This window comes from Rhea americana, unplaced genomic scaffold (assembly GCF_003343005.1).
Source record: "Rhea americana isolate MKP2758 unplaced genomic scaffold, rheAme1 scaffold_28, whole genome shotgun sequence".
NCBI classification, from domain to species: Eukaryota; Metazoa; Chordata; class Aves; order Rheiformes; family Rheidae; genus Rhea; species Rhea americana.
The window spans coordinates 1,156,256-1,177,861 of NW_028186401.1; the positions used below are offsets into that span (position 1 = coordinate 1,156,256).

The following is a 21,606-nucleotide window of genomic DNA, read 5'->3' on the forward strand; positions in this document are numbered from 1 at the left end:
GCAAAGTCGCTCCTTCCCCTCTCCAGGGCCTTGTTGAGCAGTTCCTTCACCCAGATCGATAGCTGCTCCCACATTTGCTCAGATAGAGCAGAGCCCAGCTGATATCAAGGGACTCTGGCTGGTAATTTTCATGCACACTGATTTCTGCTCTTGGAGGCTACTTTTGTCAGTCTTTCAGCATTCGATTACCGGGCTGGCATTTTCCCACTCCATAAGCAAAATACCAACCGCTCAGCCACAGAGATGCGCCAAAACTACTGTCTAGAAAAAAACAGGTTTGGTGTCTTGCCAGCTGTTTTAGCCAACAGAAATTCACAGATGTGTCAACTGCTTTAATTCACAGAAACACTTGAGCAGGGCCCTCTTCCCGGAGGACAGGTGCCCGGCCTGCCYGGCCCCGCTCCGCTCAAGCCAGCAGGCAGCTGCCTCCGCGCAGGGYGCACTTAGTGTGGTCGCAGCGTGTCACCAGTCATAGCAGCTGGCAAATGAATTCATGCCAATTGCACGGGATGAGGAGGTTCCTACAAATTGTGCTGAACTGATGATTTCTTGTTCAAGAATGGGAACATGGCAAAGAGTTGTTTCATGCTTTTACAAGTGAATCTTTATTGCAGTAATATTAAAATAAACATGGCTAATAACTTGGCATGTGCAATTCTCTACCTGGACTATTGGAACCATCAGCAAAATGAAGTAATACTTCTGAGAAGACTTTTGTCTTTGAGACATATTGTCTGAGCCACTTATCATAACAAGCAAGCCAGCACTAGGTGACAAGTAAAAGATCCATTGCATAAGGATACTGATCTAGATGACAGTCCTCAGTAACAGGCTAGAAGGTCAGCTACCTGGTGAGAATAGCCTTCCGGTGCACAGCACACACACAGTTACTGCTCCAGTCTTTCACTTCATCCAGGAATGCCTGTAATTACAGAGAGCATGTTCCCCGCTGACAGATTGCAGGAAGCGTGAAGATGGAGGACATCAGAGTGAGAGCCCCTCGTTTCTGAAGCACAGCCGCGGTCACAGACTGCTCGCAGCAGCAAAGCGTTCATTACTTCGGAAGAGCCCCAAGACCGGACTGGGTGTTTGCCAAAGAGCCCTTAGAGACAAAACAAAGCAAACAGAAAAAGGCTGGTGTATTTGTTCCTAGCACACTTTGATCAAAAGGGAAGGAAATGACAATTGAAATACGCTTACAAAGTAAATAAATCCCAAAGCCTCAGAAAAAGGAGGGCTATAGGAAATAACTCCCCCCATCCCAGCTGGGTTGTGGCTCATCCGTGTGAGTTACGACTGCTTTGAATCAACATCATAGGATCCTTTCTAGAAGGAAAATCTTATCTTTTCCAGTATTTCTTGAACACTGGCAATTTAGTTCAATTCAGATTTGCTAAGAACGAACATGACTAGTTAACCCTCATTTTTAAGGCCCCCTAATGCCATAAGCTTCAAACAGATGAAATTCCAATTAAACATCCAGGCAAGCCCAAAACTATGAAAAGGGAGATCTCACCAGCAAGAGGGTGAACTAAAAGAGAGACAGGAGATGTCTGTGCCATATAATAGCCTAAGATGTAGAGGACGTGCGTTCTTTGAGGTCATACAGTACAAGAGCAGAGGAGCTGATTCTGGTCGCAGCTGCAGGAAAGCTGTGCTGGGCTGCCTACCTGGGCATAGCACCATCCCRGTTCAGTTTCAAGGGCCACAGAAGCACAGGGTCTCTGCACAACTCTACGGCACAGTGAAGATGTACTTGCAGATGTAGCTGTGGACATCTTTAACTCCTTTGAGTAGAGGATGGTCTGCAGACAAGTCTCTCTATCGGGAGAAGTGCAGCACTGTGGAGATGGAAGATAAAGAGATTTATGCAGAATGTGTGTTTTTGTCTAGTATGGAGCCAGGAGCAGAGATTGACTTGTATACCGACCCTTTTCTGCCCCACCCTCTTCGGCTCCAGGAGGTGTCTGGTTGTAGCACTGTAGCAATATAGCACCCTTGGAGAACCCACAAATTTGGATCAGCTGCACATTTCTCACTGTTTTTAAGTGAAGCAAAAATAAATTCCACTATTTTTCTAAATGTTTCTCTTCTGTCTCCTTTGCAGGTGGGTGACTGGCCACTGGAGTCCCTGCTCTGCCACTTGTGAGAAAGGTATCCAGCAGCGGGAAGTGACTTGTGTTTATCAGTTGCAAAACGGCACCTACGTTAACACAAGAGACCTCTACTGCCTTGGAAACAAACCAACGACTGTACAAAGCTGTGAAGGCCGGGACTGCCTTTCTATCTGGGAAGCATCAGAGTGGTCAAAGGTAGGAGCTAGATTCAAGAAAGGAGCCAGACAGCACACAGTTCTGGATATGCTAGTCCTGATCCAGCCAGTTGCCTTAAGTTAAGCATATTCTCATCGTCAGCACGTTCACAGTGCCTCAGAGTCCTGGGGCAGCTGGTAGGAGTTGTTGTGATGATGAGTTTGGAGCTGAGACTTGTATTCTGTACCGAGCAGACTTGCTATCACAGGTTGTAGATATCATGCCATGGTTGCTGTGTATTTCCATCTGAAAGCTCTGCTCGGCAAGGGAAAACATTACATTGACCTGAGGCCAGAAGTGTAGTAACCCACCAGGCCTTCTGGCTCTGTTCAAGTACAGTATGAAACATGTACCAGATTTGCCAGAAGGCTGTATGTTACAGAGAATGTCCAATCTTTGGGCCTTGTCCAACCCTCTTCTATGTAATTCTTGGAACATGGAAAAGCTTGTTAGACTTTATATATAAAGGTGCATCTCTATGCAGTTATGAAGAGTTAAGAAATTTTTCTCAGAAACTATAAACACATTTCAGATATAAATAATATGTGGCCTAGACAGAACCCATGAGCATGCGTTTTGTGTAGCGACAGAGTGAACTGGGAGTATGTTTACATTCCCTGACCTGAGTCAGTTAATACAGAATAATTTGTCTATATCTTGTGAGTAACACTCCTAACAGAATTTCTGTATTACTTTTGATACTGTGTCTGTTAGGCTCATCTGAATGATGGAAAGATCTTTTCACTCTTGCATTGCTTGTGGCTCTGCCAGTCCCACTCCAGACTGACGGTGTTACGGGACTGCCCAGCAGCAGCCCCTTCCATGGGAAGGATCTTTTGTTATTATTCATCACTATGTTGAAAGAATGAGCTCCTGTTTAAAGCATTGTCAAAGAGCTTTTGCAAAATATTATTGTAAAAATTTGCTTAAAAGTCACAAAAGCTCAGGATGGAAGAGGTCCTCAGTGAGGAACAGCCTCTTAACAAAAACACAATGTTACTCCATTGTTCGTCTTTTGAACTGGAGATTTTTTGTTTGGCAAATGAGATAGTGTGGCAGTAGTGTTTTCATTCAGCAGGAAGCTGTAGCTGTTCACTAATGCACGAGATTCATTTTCTTTCTGAATCCTTTCATTTCAAAAGGTGTGGAGAAGCACACCAAAGTTTTAATAAAATGTCTTACAGGTCTTTTATGTGTTAAAGAAGGAACCCTTTCAGGTGATGCCTTCTTTATTTCTCACAGCTGAACCAGCTGAATTGTAGCAATGTTTATAGCTGCAATGCTGTTGTCATGGGGCAACTCCTACCTGTTTTATGTGGGGTATTTGATCGTCTGAGTGCTTGTGGTCTTTTGTGAGGAATCCCAGGTACTTCTCTCTTCTTTCTAAATGGAGCAGATCAAGCTACAGAAAGTTTTTCCGTAGTGGAAATCTTCCATACTTGTGACCGCATAACTCCCTTGCAAACATGTAGGTTTTTTAGATAATATTTAAAACAGCTGGGCTGGTTTACTTTAATAAATTTTTTCACCTTTTGTAGGATCAGTTCATTCTTGTTCAGGCACACTTCTGCTATTACATAGCACAGTTGACTCTAGGTCGCATATAACACTGTGTCACCTTGGACATCTCTCATATCTAAAACTTTCTTTACTGGAAATCCATTTAATGCTTAACATTTTAATCAGATATTGTGGAGTAAACATCATAGTAATGATACTATTTTATAAATCAATTTTCTCATGTACATTTTTGAACTTCTTGGTTTTACGACAAAAAATAGTTGAACGAAGTGCATGTTGATGTCTGGTCCCCAATCAAAAATGTATGTTCTCAAAGCAAATTCCAAGACAGTCTTCAGTGTGGAAAAAAATCAAGTTCCCCTTTTATTGCCAAGCACTCGAGATTGTTTTGGACAAAGTACTGCTCAGCCTATTTTTAATGACAAGAATAGAGAGTTACAAAAAGGTGAATGTTTCTACTGTTTAGGAACTAGAGTAGAAATAAAGGGGCTGTATCTTAACTGCAAAGTTGTGATGCTCMTACACAAAACCTTGTGGGATTTGACTACATAGTATGTTAATAAAATAAGATCTGATCATCTAAACTGGACATTGCACATACTATTTAATAGACTGTTGTAGAATCTTTATAAAATCTATATGTTAAAAAATTCTTCATGAAGACAGAAGAATCAAGAAAAGAAAAAACTTCTTAAAGGAGGTGATTTATTTGTGACCAACAAAGATCTGTTGGAAAGTCTTGAGTAGAAAGTATTTTGAGTACTATGTCCAAGTCTGGGCTACCCAGTACCAGAGAGACATGGAACTACTGGAGAGAGTCCAGCGTAGGGCTATGAAGATGATCACAGGACTGGAGTATCCCCTCTGTGAGGAAAGGCTGTGATAGCTGGGCCTGTTTAGCCTGGAGAAAACTGAGGGGGGGGATCTTATCAATGTCTGTGAGTACCTAAAGGGAGGTTGTCAGGAGGATGAGGCCGGACTCTTTTCAGTGATGCCCAGTGACAGGAGAAGAGGYARGGGGCTCAAATTATAACACAGGAAGTTCTGCCTGAGTATGAGGAAGAACTTCTGTCCTGTGAGGGTGACAGAGCACTGGAACAGGTTGCCCAGAGAGGTTGTGGAGTCTCCTGATCCTGTGCACTAGGTGACCCTACTTGAGCAGGAGATTGGACTAGGTGATCTCCAGATGTCCCTTCSAACCTGAACCATTCTGTGATTTTGTGAAACCTTTTGCAAATGCTATTTTGTCTGGGAAAGTATATTCACTGTTAATCTGCAAATGACTTAAAAGCTTGTGGGAAGAACAAACCATTCTTGTGGGTGTTTTTCCCCAGATTTGCTTGTGAAACCCACCTAGAGATTTCATGTACTGTGAAAAATATGCTTATTTCAGCTTAATTTACTTTCAGTAAATTGGATCATTTAATTTTTTATATTACACTTTATACTTTGAGATGAGTGAGCGCAACCCTGAGGAGTCCACCCTGAAGCCTGAGGAAAATGATACATAGTTCAGGAAAGTCTGTACAATTTGGAGCGAATTCATGGCTTTAAGGTAATAGTTAGGGGAYTCCATGTGGAAAATTTGAGACCTTRAGGAGTCCAGGAAAGCAGTTGCTAGAATTGTCTCCAACATATGGCAGAATTCATCCCATATGTACCAAAAGTATACAGTTGTACTTGTCACAAAGATGTTACATCCATAAGGAGGTCACACCATGAGCAGCACATAGTAAATTCAGTGGAAGTTTTCCCAGATTTTCACGAAGTCACTTTGTAGTGCTTTAAAGGCATGTCTGTTTGCTTGCCAGCTCATAAACGCTTGTCATTCATGTCCTTAACATGACCAGCAGGTCAGACCTGCTTGGATTGTATTTTTAAGACAGTTAGACAGGCATGCTGAGATTTCTCCATTTGATGTAATTTATATCAAGCTCACGCTTGTTTTCAGCATAGACCCCCTGGATGGAGGAGCTTCTTGGAGTATGTTCAAAAGACCTCACAGACCATCTCATATCTTCGCTATTTATTTAGTGTTAAATCAACTGTCTTTTCCATGCTGATCCCCTAAAGGGGAGAACTTGACACACTAGAGAAGGTTAGTTTTTATCTCGATACATATATCATTTTTCCACCTATCTGTCCCCAGTGGCTCTTCAAGAAAATTTCTCACTCTCAATACTGTAGTGGCATGAAAGTGAGGAGTGGAGAGACTAGGTATGCTGGTGTGTATTGGCATGCTCTTGAATGGCTGTGACAACATCAACAAATCTCTTACCCTGAAAAACAGTAATTCTCAATTGTGGTTCATGGCAATGTCCTCCAGTAAAACAAAATTCCAGCCATCTTTTGGCAAAGATAACAAATTGGAGCCCAGATACCCCTGCTTTTCAACAGCTATCTCCATAGTGCCCAAGCACAGAAGGATTTGTGGCCAGTCTCTGTCCACCCACGTGAATGTTTGTTACAGTGCCTAAATGCTTGAATCAAGTCTTCCTCCAGCAACTGATCCTCACAACTCTACTAGCCTGCTACTGCTTTCTCAGGGGACTTTGGACGGTCCCTGCCTATGCTTTCATCCTGGCTGGTATCTGTGGATAGTCTTAGCTTGCTGACCGTGGTTGGAAGCTGATCACAGCACCGTGGCTCACTGAATGGCTCCTCTCCTGAGTTACATGCTTTGTCCTCTTTGAAGTTCTTTGGAACTAATACTGTGATGAGGAGATTATAAAATCAAGAGTTAAAGCTCACAGACATTTTTGACATAGCTTTTGATACAGTCCTGAGAACGTGTGTGAGAGCTGTGCCTTTGCCTTTGTGTGTAGAAGCTGTGCTGCAGAACTATACTGCAAAGTTTTCTAACAGTGATCTCATGCTACTGTGATTTAAAAATGTACTTTTCACCATTTTCTTTTTACAGTCGTTTTACTGCCATGACACATCAAGGGATGTGGCAGTTCTGTGCTGTGAATCTTCATGTGTCTTTTTTCAGTGAATGATACGTTCTTAATTGCAAGATTTAGTGATTCTTCACCTGTGGTGCAATTCCAGCACAATGACAGTTGATATTTTTCAGAGAAAATTTTGGTTTGCAGAATTGCCATTTTTCAGAAGCAAAATATTTCACAGGCAGTTAAACTTTTCRAATTACTTCTGTGTGTGTGAAAGGAAGTGGAAAAATCTTGTTTGTTACCGGTTTTTCTCTGTTTTATCATCTGTTCATGAACTACCTTTTCCATATGCTTCTATTACCAAGATTTAAGTTCAGCATTTCTAGCCATCGTGCAATAGCCGAAGAAAGCAAATGCCTGTTGTTTTGCAGTGTTCAGCAGACTGTGGCAAGGGGATCCAGAAAAGAACAGTGACATGCACAAATTCTCAAGGAAAATGTGATGCAGCCACCAGACCAAGAGATGAGGAAGAATGYGAGGATCACACAGGCTGTTACGAATGGAAAACAGGAGATTGGTCTAAGGTAATGGTTAACATTACGTGGTATTTTCTTCCTAAGTGAAAAGATGTTCCAGGTGCCGTGCTTGTGTGCAGTGTCTGTTGTTCAGTATCAGTTTAAATCTTCGGAAAGGAAGGGGTTAACTGATTTTGACTGTAGTTTTTGCTGGAATTAAAACTTTCACCTTATGCCATTTATGACCCAAACATTGCAACACAAACTTATGGATGTGATCCAACAAGTTTTAGAGCTGCGTTTTACAAACAGGATAGAAATGAGTATTAATTGACAACTTAATCCTCTAAAGGCAAAACTCAAACAGACATTCACTGTTTTGCCAATAAAAATTCCCACCACAGACCAAAACTAGCTCATCAACTGAGCCCTTGCTGTCTAAAAGCTGCCTTGTAGGTGATGCTGAAAATGGGAACTCCGAACAGTCCTAGCTAACAGACTGAATTCTACGGAAAGGAGTTCAGCAGCAGCATCTTGCAGGAGCACAGGGAGCTAAGGGGAGGTCCCTCGCCCAGTCTGGAGAAGTTGAAAGAAAATAGCAGAAGTTTGATTTCCTTGAAAATAGATGTTAAAATAATGTTAAAAACTTGCAGTTAGAGTTAGAAACCTAGTCACTGAAGAAAAGGGGGAATCTTGTGAGGAGGTTGTGGTGGGAGTTTTGTCTCCCCAAAAACATCAGTACAGAGCTAAGAAGAGAGAAAATGGGGGGAGCCATCCTTAGGGACACAGGTCAGCTTTGGAATTCTAAGCCAAGATAGGCTTGGATATAGGAATAGGAACTTGGTCTTGTTCCTCGATCTCAAGGAGAGATTTGCCACCTCTTTAGAGGAAGGAAAAGCCTCAGGGCTTCAGAAAGCCATGTGTTGTAAGACACATAAAAGAATAAATTTTCTGTGTCCTGACAGCAGCCCTCAGCAAGGCTGTGTATTCAGAAAGGGCCAAGACAACCTCTGCTCCTGCACACAGGAGGTCCAGGATTGAGCCTGGACATAGGAAGACCTGGTTTATACCTTAATCTTCTTGTCTCAGAGGATAAATCTGAAGATTTGGGAGAACTGTTGTTACACTGAATACTACTGGAGGGAAGTGCAGGGAAACCTCAGCAGATTTGCAGAGATAGAAGATAATTCAGAGCACTCACAGCTGAGTTCAGTTCCTATGCCTTGTACAGATCTTGCAAGCCGAGTCTGATAGTGCGCTGTTTTGTTACCACAAATGCAAGACTAGAGCTACAACTGAGTACACTATGCTACACAGCATAGTCCARTCCCAGTTATTCTAGCTGCCTGAAATGAAAGTAAGCCATAGCCAAAACCATCAGTGCCTACCTGAGGGCTGGATTTGGTCCTCACTTAGACCAGTCTGAAATTAGTTTCTCCAGTGATATCGGTGGAAGTAATTCCTATATGAAGCAGAATAAACCAGAGTAGATTCTACTCTGTATTTGCACTGTGATCTTAAAGTTACATGTAGTTTTGCTTGAGAAGGAGGCTGGCAGTGTAAGAAGCCTAGCTTTTGCCAACGTTGTTCCTAAAGCATCTTTACATTGCTAACTTGATGTTTGCATAAAGGACTGAAATTTCCCAGGAATATTACATTTCAGTTTGGTTTTATCTTATCTTTGTAACTGTGCTGTTTTTTAAACAGAAAGCCTACTTTGTGTTCTGGAATGTACGGCATGTGCAGAAACCACTGGGATACAGTAGTTGCATTTTACTTTCCAAAAACCCAAACTCCAGCAAGCAAAATCCAGTGAAATAGAGGCCCATGATGGGCAAATTGGCTTATCTGCAACTGCATTTTTTTACATTATGATTAGGAATTACAAATATTTATAAATATACTGTGTTATAGATCGGTGAATTTAATGGTGTCAGTGCTGGAGAATGCATTAAGAATCTGCCACATACAAAAGGTCTGTATTTATGCTGAGCCAGGAATTTGTATCACAGAATGTTTAGAGTATTGAACATTATTTTATTCATAGCCTGGCACACAGAATCTATTTAAGCTGGCCAAAACAAACAGTTCCTATGTGTTAACAGGTGAAATAACATTATTTATTTATTTGTGGAATTTTAAAACATTTTGGCATACAAATTGACCTGGATTCTCTTTATAGGGAAGAGTATGAAATAATTGTGTGTTCACTGATTACATGGATTGAAAGTTGAGTATTATATGAATGGTTCCCATCTGATAAAGATGTTGGCTCTCTGCTAGAGAGGTTACAATCATACACTGGTCACAGTAAATAGTGCTGCTGATGGATTTAGCATCTGTATGTGAGCAGGGTAGGATCAGTGCAAAATTACTTGTTATTTGCAATTCTTAACTCTGAGCCAGGATCCTCTCTGTGCAGAAGGGCACAAAAGCTTATGCACTGCATATASGAACTGCTTCCGCCTGCAGAGAGCTTGCGCCAGCTCTCTGCTTCCCAGGAATTTCACCGTGTGCTAGTCCAGCAGGATGTACTTGGACTTAGATTTGGGTTATAATGAACATTTAAAATTTTAGACTTACTGGTTAATTCTGACTGCACCCTTAGATCACCCAGTTAGTTTTTAAAACAAAAGACACCAAAAGGAATAGGTTGATACAGTCCTTGTAAGGAAATTTGTTGTCCCAGAAATGCAGAGAGCTGAAGTGTTTTGTGTGGATTTCATTTTTTTGCACCAATTAGGATTTTCAGCCTGAGGATTCCAAAACTTTAGYAGATGCAAAGCTTCAAACAGGAATATCACCACTACAGCTACCAGCAACTCCTCTTTGGTGTTGTCTGGCATAAAACTGTTCATCCTTTAAGGAGAAACACAAAGTGTGAGGTAGTTAGATTGTAATGAACTCTGTAAAATCCACACTTCCAGGGTAAAATTCCATTGTAAAACATTGTTGCCAGTGCTGTAAAAATCTCTGTGAGAGCGCTTTGTGCTGACTAAAACGGAAACTTTTTCTGTTAATACAAATTGCTCTCAGAGCAAGCAACAGCTTTTTGAAATCACTGCATTGTGTATTTGTTATTTATCGTTACGAATCATCGGGGTGCAAGATATAATGAACACTAGTAATTATCACAGATTAAAACGAGAGGCTTTGATGCTTTATGCAAGCAAACCCAGCTTGCATGGAGACACTGCTGATAGACTGCCTCCAGTCCTTAACTTTCCCAAACTATAATCRTTTGTAGATACCAGGAAGTCACGTTAGGAAGAGACAAAACCTCATTAAAAAAAAATAAAGTCCAGACACACCTTGTARAAAGAACAGGCCAGGCTTTTTGGGTGGTAATAGTAGACCATTCTTTTTATATTATTAGTAGCAGTATTTAGAGAATACATAGCTTGTGTGCATGAGAAGACAGGTAGGTCACTCACAGTCCGATACAAATAACTCGCCTSCAGGCATGACACTCTGGGTGCAAGCAAGAGCTCCTGTGGCAGGCAGTGATGAGATGAGCTTGTCCTGTATAAGATCTTGGATTCTGTTGCAGTCAGAAGGTGCAGGAATGGGCAGCAGTAAAATCTCCAAAGCTCTGACAGACAAGGGACAGTTTTGTGTCCTCAAGGCCTGAATACACCTCTGTGTGGCGGAGGTTAGGGCTGCAGGCAAAGCCTCATCCCCTGGCCTTAGTAACTACTCTGTAGCCGTTGCCTATCGGWGCCCTAAAGAGGAGGGATTTTGTTCTTCTTTCCCTCAGGGCTGTTTGCAGATGTCTCCTTATTGCATTTTATAGCTGTGGAAAGGGTTTGGAGCTGATTRAGTGGCTTTACCAAGCCTTCTGGCCTGTGATATTTTTGTGTTCCCAGAGTACTTGCAGCTTGTTGCAAGTGTCCTGTGAGGAACTGGTCTGTCTAATTCATTTTGCAAACACATACGGCCAGATCCATGAGGTTATTTGAATGCCTTTCGAATTCCCTTTGTTAGTCCAGTGCTTGAAATCAACAGACTTTCAAATGTGGTTCAGAAGATAATCTATTACAAATAACCGTAATAACTCCTATTGACAGTGTTGTTAAACTTCCGGTTTGTCTGCACTGTTGCAACTTCTCTCTCAAACCTCTTAGATTAAAAGGATACAACTRTTTTTATTATTTAGCACAAATACAGCATTAGTATGGTGAGCAATGTAACTAAAATGTTCCYGGCCCAGGAGGCTTTGATACATTGCATAATAGGAGACTCACTGAAGATATGTAACCTGAAATTATTATTTTTTTACTGTTGCCTGGATTCTTCAGATTTGCAATTCATTGTATCATTTTTTATATATGATGCAATATGRAAATGTGAATCGAAACCATCTCCCATTCAAGCTTCTCTTCCAAAAGGAAATTCCACATCCAATTTGTATGCAGTTAAAGAAACAAACATCTCATGCACTCTTTCTAGTTTAACATAGTTCTTCCATGTTTGACATCTGAGCTGTTAAATATTCTAGTACTGGAATAAAATTTACATTGTTATTGTAGCTGTGCTAATTAAAAGAACGAACATAGGTTACTCAGTTTCCCAAGACTTGCCTCAGATGCTTGGGCTGTTGAAAATACACCTCTTGATGCTTTAGCAGGACAATTGTTCATTCTTTCTTGATGAATTGTCATAGCTTGAAGTATTTTGCTTACAAAGTTTCTGTCAAAAATAATATTCCTGCAAAGAAGGCAGGCAGCTGATGAGCAGAATGGGTCTTTATGTATRTGACTCTCCGGAAAGCTCAGCGGCATGTGCCAGCTGATTGCTCATGTGCGACTGCAGAGGCCCGTGCTGTATTTTTCTGGAGTTCTTCTCCAGTTGGCTTATGGACTCTACCAGAGTTTGAATGGAGAGGCAAGATTATGTACTGAGAGCACTTCTCCAGAAGACTTACGTGGATTTATCTTCATTTCTGGTTTTACTTAATCATTTCACTATTTTATATGCCTCAACCTACTCTATTTCTACCTTGTGACTGAAGTATTATGTTTTGAGCCAACAGCACAGAGTAGTTCAGGGTTCCCAGTTTCACTTCGTTGCCTATTCTACTTTTAACTGGTATTATATCAAGGAAGGTAAAATTACAAGCAAGTTGCACTAACTCAGTCATTAGTGCCGACTTTCACAAGGGTTCATTTTCAGCTTTGTGCACAGAAATTTAGACATGAAATTTCTGTCCTTTAGGCAACAATTTCGCTCATTACCCTATTGCATTACGTAGCCCAATGAAAAAATTTTTTAAAGAAGAAAGATACATAGTTGGCTAACAGAAGCCTTACAGTGTATTCACTTTGCCATATTTTTTCTTTGCAGTTACAGTAGATRCTCTGTAAATGATAAAGCCTATATTAATCTCAGATAACCAGATGTAAATCCAGGGTAACTGTCTTTCATTCTTCTCTATAATCCACTGGCCACAAGCCAAKGATCTCACTCAACCCAGTGGGTCAGATATCAATCTCTCTTACATTAGTGTAAATCCAGATTAATTCAGCCACTTCAGCACATACAGGCTTATGCCAATGGCATTCAGATCAGAATCTGAGCTGCTGGACTGTGCAAGATCTTTGGGTCTTGTGTAGTAACCATGCAGATTTGTGCTCTTAGGTGAAAACAAAAATACCTGACGTAGTAAGCTGAACTTCCGCTGGATAAAAAGAAAGGAAGTGGAGCAAAAATCTTTTTCTACCACTTCACATTTTCAGTAACCACCTGGCACAGTTTTCACTGGATTCATGATCCCAGAAACTGCAAAGCACTGGTAAGGATCAGCGTGGCAAAGTGTGATGTTGAAAAAGATTCTTGTTGCCAAATAGTGTCAGTAGTGATAAAGCACRTTTGAAAAACTGCTTATAGCCACCTGCCCTCCCTGGACATAAGTAGTTGCCAATTTCTCTACATTATTTTGCTCGGCCTATTATTTTGCTGGCTACAGGTTCTCATCCCAAGAGAATATTAACAATAGAGAGGAAAAAAATCTAATTTCCTATAAGAAAAATCCTGGTTTTGTGCCAGACATTGAGGTGTTTCATACTGAAGATCAGCAGTCATTAATCACAATGGTGGCAAAAACAATTTTGTAATTGCAAATTAATTATTTTGGTAGTTTACAGTAGATTGCATTCTGTAAGAGATAAAACCCCTAACCTTGCAGTACACAAAGAACAATGCTTTTTCAAAAAATACTCTAAAATCTTCCAGTGCCAGGAAGACATGTTTTCCAAGTTCCAAATGTTTGGGAACATCAAAAAAATTCTCCATCCACCTCACTTTCAATGATTAACTCATGTTACATGATAAGAAGAGCARATGAAGGACAGCTGTGGTTTGAGAAGTGTGTTCAAAGCTGCTGTAAATATAGAAGAAAACTGTCCTTTGTTCTAACATTCATGACAAATTCATGGCTTGACCAGCCATCTGTTTATGATAAACCACAGACAACTTGTTAATTTGTCATAAAGGTCACAGCTAAGTTCATCTTCTTATACCTTGGAGAAAATAAGTTTTCTGTTGAATTCTGAAAAAAACTCCCTAGCAGGGACAGTCACTTAGAACAGCGGGTCACAACATCGCAGCTAATGGACCCTTTCCTGTCTCTTACTCACTTTGGCTCAACAAACAGCTTGGTGACTTATGGCTGCTTGTTTGCATTCAGCGCTGTAGTTAGATATTGATGTCGGCAGGTTGTCTGCAGGCCGCACTGATGCCAGTTGGTTGTTCTCCAGAAGCTGATAGACCTGGATATGACAGGACAGGACCCGATAAGTTTCTGTATTCCAACTTTCTGCTTCCCAGGGTCTAGACGTGACCAGGAACCAGTGCATCAGAGTATCCAAAACTCAACCACTGGCCTGTGGACTTGCTGCACTGATTTTTTGTCATGTTCACTGTCAGTTCTGGGAGTGCTGGAGTTTCCTCTGTTCCATTTACTATTTTATTCCACGAGCTTAAATAAAAGAGAAATGAGCCACCCCAAATCCAGATTAAGGGCCTTGAGAAAAAGACTCGGATCAGTGAAAAGCCTCAGAAGGGGAGGCATGAGCAGCTCATCTCCATGATCCTGCTACCATTTAATGAATCTGTCGGCCCACAGTTTATGGGCTACTTAAAGCCCAGCTCAAGGACCTTGTACTCCCTTGCTGATGAAGTGGCACATCAAATAGAGGTCAGATACTTTCAGAAGTGGTTGTTGTATTCAAGGGATCACTTTTAGGTAATCCCTTACTCTTAGCGTGCATGCTTTAAGAACAGCTTTTACTACTTGAGAGTGATTGTCATTTTCTAGGTATGTAATCTGCTAATTAACTGAAACTCTAAGCATTTCCTGAGCTGAGAACTGTGCCTGCCCTTCTTTCACGAGGATCTCTATGTCTTTAAGAGAGTATTTACAGCTTTTTTTAAAAAAAAGGTCTGCTGGGGTAATTATCCTTACACTCGGACAGTTCTCTGGTCTCAGTCATAATCATGGATGGTCCTGTCRCTGTCAAGCAGAACTAATTGCTCTCTTGCAGACAGATTTAAATGTACTGTAGCACAGAAACGTATGCTAATGCATAGAAACAGCTCTAGGTCTAAATACGAAATTATGTGATTTCTTCTTTGTTCTGTATTATATCAGAGGACTTTCAGAAGGAGATGGATTCTTGGTCAGCAGTGAATATTGCACATATATAGGTTAGAAAAAAAATGAAAAGGTATTGTAATGTAGTTTTCATACCTCTGCTATAAATACACATTTCAGGGAAGAAAGGAAGGTTAGGAGCTTGGCTGTTCAACAGGTTTCTGTATGATCATGGATCCATCGCTCATTTGAATCCGTATCACTGGGTGCTAGCCATCTGACAGGTAGGTGCTTTGTCAGAGATTTGCTACAGTCATCATAAAATAAGCAGCTCCAGTAGTTCATCTCGTTGCCTTGGGAAAGGTTGAATTGTCCTTTGGAGTGGGAATCTCTCTCCACTGACTGTGAAGGGAACCTAAACAGCACTGGTCCAGAAAGATGAATCCCACCCCTTTTGTTCTTTGAGCATCTGTCCTTTAGCTGTGTAATGTCTTCAGTTATGGTAAGAGAGGTAAAAATTGTATATTGGCATTAAAAGAAGTTGCAGCCTCTCTCTAGACTTTTGCTCACTGCCAGCCGTGGTTGATGCAGCTGTGTGTAAGCCTAGGCACGGAAAGAAGGAGGCTGACACCAGCGCCACCCACATCGGTCCCCTGGGGACTGAAGCTGCGGGAACCGGTGTCTCCTGCTCATGCCCTTGAGGCAGTGACTCCTTCTTGTTCRTACCACAACCAGCACAGCTCTTCTCAGCTGGAGTTTCTGGGAACATCCCTAGTACAAATTATTTTGATGAATGTTTAGTAAGGGAGAATGTGCTGGAGAAAGGCCATATTCACGAGCRTTTCGTTTGAAGTGGAGCACTTTCTGTCATAGTGTTATTGTCTCATGTTCCAGTTCAGCCTCCAGTGCTCCTATTAACTGCAAGAATAACTTTTTTCTTTTTGATACTTTTTATTTTAAAACCTAGTTCATTAAGTGCAATTTTTCTGATGGGGAATTAAAGCCTCCCACCAAGATCAATAGATTTTTAATGGAATTCTATTGTGACTATTTTGCTTCTTTTTTTTAATGTGGAAGAGAAGAAAGCATGAAAGACAAGCCTGTTCAAATACTGGCATTCGTTTTCGCTGCATTAGTCTGAGATGCTGATACAGTGTCTTGGATCATGTCTTTAAAAAGATGAACAGTAGGTAATTCACTATTTAAAGCTTGTGCTACCCAGCTGAAGAGTTTTTTCCCCTTGAATCTTCCTTACATGCAGTAGGTTTTACTAGCAGGGATTGCTATAATTTTGCAATCTTCCCAACAGCCTTTTAAGATTTTTAATGACATGGAGGCATTAAAATGACAGGTTTCCAGAACATCTTTAAATTAGGATCAACCTGCTCAGCATCCACTGTTTGATAAGCAAAGAGATGAAATGCGGTGCTAGTTCGGAGCATCATACATTTGAAAGCTGAGTGACTCCCTGTGAACTCTCAGGCAGGACTGAGATGACACAGATGAGCAGCCTCTTGCTGAAATTAAATGATCTTTAATAATTTTATTAAAATGTATTTCATTTAGGTACCACAGATCATTAAGTGATGATTAACTAAGATGTTTGTTCGATGGAGCTTCAGTTCACAAGACATTCTTTTGTGGTGACATCTGCAGCAGCAGTTGGTGTGGGATTATAGCTCACGTAGCTCATAAAAATCATTGCTCAGCATAGGCAGCAAAACTCACTCTAGAAGTAGGCAGGTCCTCAAGCAGTCATCCTGTGTTGAGTTATGTGGTCCCATGGTTATGTAGTTGTGAGTGTCTAGCTTGCTTAAAGTTAGCTCAAGTATGCCTGTTGCATAAGGTGTTTGTCAGCATGATTTTCATGAAGTCTTACAGATGGAATAATACAGGATTTTCAGGTTGTATGTGCCCCAGATCAAAACACTGCATGCTTGCTATAGGTGGCATGCTAGATTATGGTACCTCATAGGCAATACCATCTCATTTCACACCTTAATTTTATCCCTTAATCCTGTTCTTGAAATACAGTTTGAAGGCTCCTGAGAGGTGCACAGGCATTACTGGTGTAAGGAATTAAATGACATTTCCTAATTACCACCCACCTGGGCTGCAATGCACAAGTACTTAGGGGCACTGTCACTACCCAGAATATTCATGCATTCAGCTTTTAATCTCTGAACTCTCTGTATACAATGGAACTTTAAAAATAGCAAAGTCAAGCTTAATTACACGGTGAGACATGCTGGATGTGCTGGTCAGGTCTTGTTCCTTAGGGTCATGCAGTTTGAAAGCACAAAAACTGCTGTAGGCGGTTCACAAAGATTTCTCTTCTCCTTCTAAAATACTGTCACATCAGGCATGAGCATTTTCTGCTATAATTTATTGTTTCTTCCACATTGATCAGAAGAGTAGGCATTTTTTCTTGGTTAAATTAAACAAATCCGTCATTTCACAAAAGTTTCCAAATGAAAGATTGTTGTAAGCAAGACCAGATATGTTCGCTTTACAGATGTATGGTTTAAAAGGGGTGGRAAAAAAAAAAAGGAAAAGAACAAAGAAGCTTGAAAAACAGCTTACAGTTTGCTTTGGGCTAATTAGATTCTATCAGCAAAAAGACAGAAGTTTCTTTCTTTAGCATGATGCCATAGTGAAAGTTGACCTGGTGTTCGTGAAAGCATATTGCATGCTGCTTTTCAGTTAAAACTTCAGGATTTAAATTAGCAATATTGACAAAAAGTCTGCTGTGAAGATGTGTGGAGCACTGGCTTTCAGATCACACACATGTATATTATTAAGGTCCTGGGAACAGAGCAATTACAGGATATTTGTCACTCATCTCAGATGCTATTTTAGAATGTTATTAATAGGTACTTGTCTTGCTTTCTGACTTTMACAGAGGCAAGAAATAAGACCCCTGGGGGAAAAACTCTCTGCTCTTTCCTAACGCCTTGAAATACTTGAACTCTGAAGTCAGTAAAGCATGACTCTATCTCTGAATATTAGAGCTTTAGCCATAGTGTTATCCTTGGCTTTGGCATCTTTCAGCAAATTGGGGACAAACCAGTATCTTGAAACATCAGATGTGTACGGACTGATGGATAAAGAAGGAAAACATCTCACTTTCGGCTTGTTTAACATTATATTCTTGAACTCTTTCTCTCAGAAGAAATCAGCCTTTTAAATATTCTTGTACATCCAGAACTGGTTGAAGGATGCCCTGACTGTCTGCTGGAAGCAGCAAATCTCTGGTGTTACAAAAATGATATTTCTAAAGGTGAGACATGATCTGAAAACATCGCTGCCAGCAGTCCCCACCTAAGGCATAAGCAGCGCTCCATCGTCCCATTCAGTTCTGAGCAGATCACAGCAGATCACTTTTCTCTGTGGTGGTAAATCTATACTTTTTCTGTCCCCATTAAACCTCAACACTGGGATTCTTTAGATTGCTCGCTTTTACACATTCCTCCAGCTGCCAAAAGGCAAGCCTGTCCTGGCTTCATTCAGTCCCATTTCTGTCTCCTTCTCTGGCTATCTTTTGCAGATCAAGTGTTGATAAAGTCCCTGACAGATCTCAGCACTTACTGTAAATTCATTCTATTTTAATACTTAATATTTTCCTGAGGCATTTGCTTTCAAAGCAATTAGACATCTGTCTTCACCTTTGGTAGGTTTCAAGCTTTCCTATCAGTATCCTAAGGTGGAAATAGCATTCCATTTGAAAAATCATAGTTTGGTCTTCAGGTTGGAGTTTTTCAGTGAGTAAATCTTCTTTAAGCTGATGAATGCAGCTGCTGCCTTGAGGATTTGTGAGTTTATTTCCTTCTGGATATCCCCACTGGCTTGCATGTTACTGCCAAGGAATGTGAATGGAGGCACTTCTTGTATTCCTTTTGCCTTCTCAAGCAGTTCTTGAAGTGGGAGTTACTAGGGTTCTCATTAGGTTCACTTTTCATAACTGCTCATTAACCCTTCTTTTATACAGTGTTGAACAAATCTCTAATCTTTGCATGTTGCTTGATTTACTATTTACAATGGCTGTATTGTCGGTAAAATCTGGATCCTTTAGTGCCTTGTGGTTAAGCTACGTAGTTTGCATATGCATTTTTCTGGTAGTGGTATCACTAACAGTGCCTAGTAGAAAGGAGAAAATACTACTTTGTCTGACACAAGTGACTGCATTCAACCACTTGCCTGAGTCTCCAGCATCCCAGACTGAGCAAGTTGCTGGAGGATTTTCTCGCAGCACTGAAGCGCAGCTCAGGTGGTGGGCAGAGATCCACCCAGCTCTGCACCAGGCTCCGGAACTGGTGCTTCAGCAGAACAGATGGCTTCACTCCATCATACCACCAAACCAATATGAGTATTATGAAACTCTATGAAGACTTTTCAGAACTTCAGAGTATTTTTGAAAATAGGAAACAGTTCATTACTTCCCCCCAAAAAACACTGTCCATCAGCAGTATTTTAAATACAATCAGTGCAGTTTCCTGATGCAGCAGTGGAGCCTCTCAGCATTCTCCACCGTGGCAGGGTATCAGCCGACGCTGCATCCGATGGTGGGCCATAACAAAGCTGCCACGAGCACTTTGCTCTCTCCAGCAGCTTCTTGTTCCTCTGTTTTCAAGAAGGCTACAGCAGCTTTCTTTATTGCAGTCCACGGATCCTGTGTCCAACCAAGCCTGAGGGTCCTGTATCAGAGGGCCAAGAGTGAATCTAGCCTTGAAGATTGTTCTGTGGGTATACTTACTTGCTCCATAAACGTTTGGGAACAGAGAGGCTGCAGCATTGCATTTAGCTAACCAGAGTAGGAGAAAAGGTATTTGTGGAAATCTGCTGTTTAGCTGGACTGTTCTGCCTCTTTTAACGATGTCCTCTTTTCTTAGTGTAGCATGAGTAACAATTCCCTCTTTGTATGTGTTTTGTATCTATTCCTATATCCTATTGAAATTCCTAGGCAAAGAGACTATTCAAGAGAGTTGAAAATTTTGTCTTAAAATAAGCCAGATGTCCAACCTTCCTGTAGCTGCCAAGCCCAAAAGAGTTCAAGAAAGATGTTAAAATCTGTCTTCCTGGCTGTGAAAAACTAATTGCATAGCATAGGTGATGATCCCAGTCTCCCAGGAGAAGGAGTAAAACTGCTTCGGGCAAAAACTCTGCTGTTATTTGTCTAAGGATTGGAGTTGGCAGTGTCTGTGGAAAAAGTTTTATTGCTTGCCCTCCTTGCTGGTTAAAAAATGCACAGACATAGGTAGGTGAGTGTTTGTACATCAGTATCTGAAAACCTTATTATTCACCTTATGAGAAAAACAAAAWTTTTTTTTTTCTTGGTAAGAACATTCCTAAGTTCAGGGAGTACCAAAAGGCCAGAAACAAAGGTCTCGGGCCCCCTGTGTTACAATCATATCAAGGGGCCCTGCGGCCTTGGACAAGTTTCTTTATACTTCTGCGATACAACTGTTCTGTACGTAAGATGGACATATGTTTCACTCCCCTTGCCAAAATTTTGTGAGGACTACGGTTAGGAAAGCATTCTGAAGATTAAAAGTGCCATTGAAATCCTGAGGATTAGAGTTTGCATTTGGCTAGTAAAGGGGAAAGGCCTAATAGCTGAATTTGTAACAACAGAAATTTGTTAGCTTTAACTCCAAAGGTAGTGGTCATGCCTGACTGGCTTTCAGACCGGTAGAAGTCGCTGAAGGTGCCTGGTGCTGGGAAGCAGCAGAGGGGCGCCCACGACTAATGAAATGCCTGCATCTCACCGCAGAAACTGAAGTTATGAGGTAGGGGTTAAATGAGAGAGTTGAAGGATTGCTTTTTGGAATAGTTCACCGTGGAGCATACAGGCAAAGGACTAGTTCATCTTAGTCTTAAATACCATAATCATTCCTGAAGTATTAATAGACAGTGACCAAATTATGATGTAAATTCAATATCTGAACATTTAAGTGCAAAGAAATAATGTTGTAAACTAATGTGTTTACACTAAATTGAAATAAGAATGATGAAAAAAAAATTTATTAAAAAGCTATAATTCCAAAATACATTTAAAACTTTTAATTTAGCATCATTGCTATCTTCAAAATATTATGAGCAGGTCTTGGAGGGGCTGCATGGTTGGAAACACAGAGGTAAGCAACCTACCAGGATAGCCTTAGTGGCAAAGTGCAGCAGGGGATCTGAGCCACAGACTGTTCAGAATAGGGAAATTTAATCCTAGAAAAATACATTGGAGAATAAAGAAATTTTAAGAAAATAAGAAACACAAATTTGTTGAATACACCAAAGATAGGAAACCAATTCAATAAACAAATACTAGTGTGAGCAACTAAAGAAGATAATTACATTATTAAGAGTCTGTGTTGTCTTTGACAACAGGCTTCAGTGATCCTACAGCTCCACTTACCCAGAAATAAAGAGTGCACATCATGCAAATGCGTTTCTGCACTGGGTGGTCTGAAGCAAGGCTGCACCAACTCTGTTTGATGTGGTCTATTCATCTGAAAACTGTGGCCAGTTTTCATCAGGTCTTTCACTGATCCACACAGGAAGGAAAAGCTCCCTGTGCTCCAGCCCAGAACAAGGCTAGCCTTCTTGTATCTGATAGTTTTGAGAAGCAGCAGGGAATCCTTGTGATACTTCCCAAACAAAATGAGCAGAGCTTTGCTGGGCTCCCCCCCTAGATGGAAGAGGTGGAGAGCTAGGCGAATCTATACGTTCTTTTGCCCCAGCTCCTTGTCTTACAGTCATCTCCACTGCATACGCGTAGTTTG

At 41.0% G+C, this 21,606-nt stretch overlaps 1 protein-coding gene across 1 annotated transcript in view; it reads left to right on the forward strand.

The window, feature by feature from the left end:
- The window catches only part of ADAMTS17 (ADAM metallopeptidase with thrombospondin type 1 motif 17), a 191,445-nt gene that overhangs the window by 160,879 nt on the left and 8,960 nt on the right, over positions 1–21,606 (forward strand). Inside the window, exons 20-21 of the mRNA XM_085308753.1 lie at positions 2,108–2,312; positions 7,156–7,308. Coding sequence (XP_085164879.1) covers positions 2,108–2,312; positions 7,156–7,308 — 358 coding nt within the window. The remainder of the gene's footprint in view (positions 1–2,107; positions 2,313–7,155; positions 7,309–21,606) is intronic.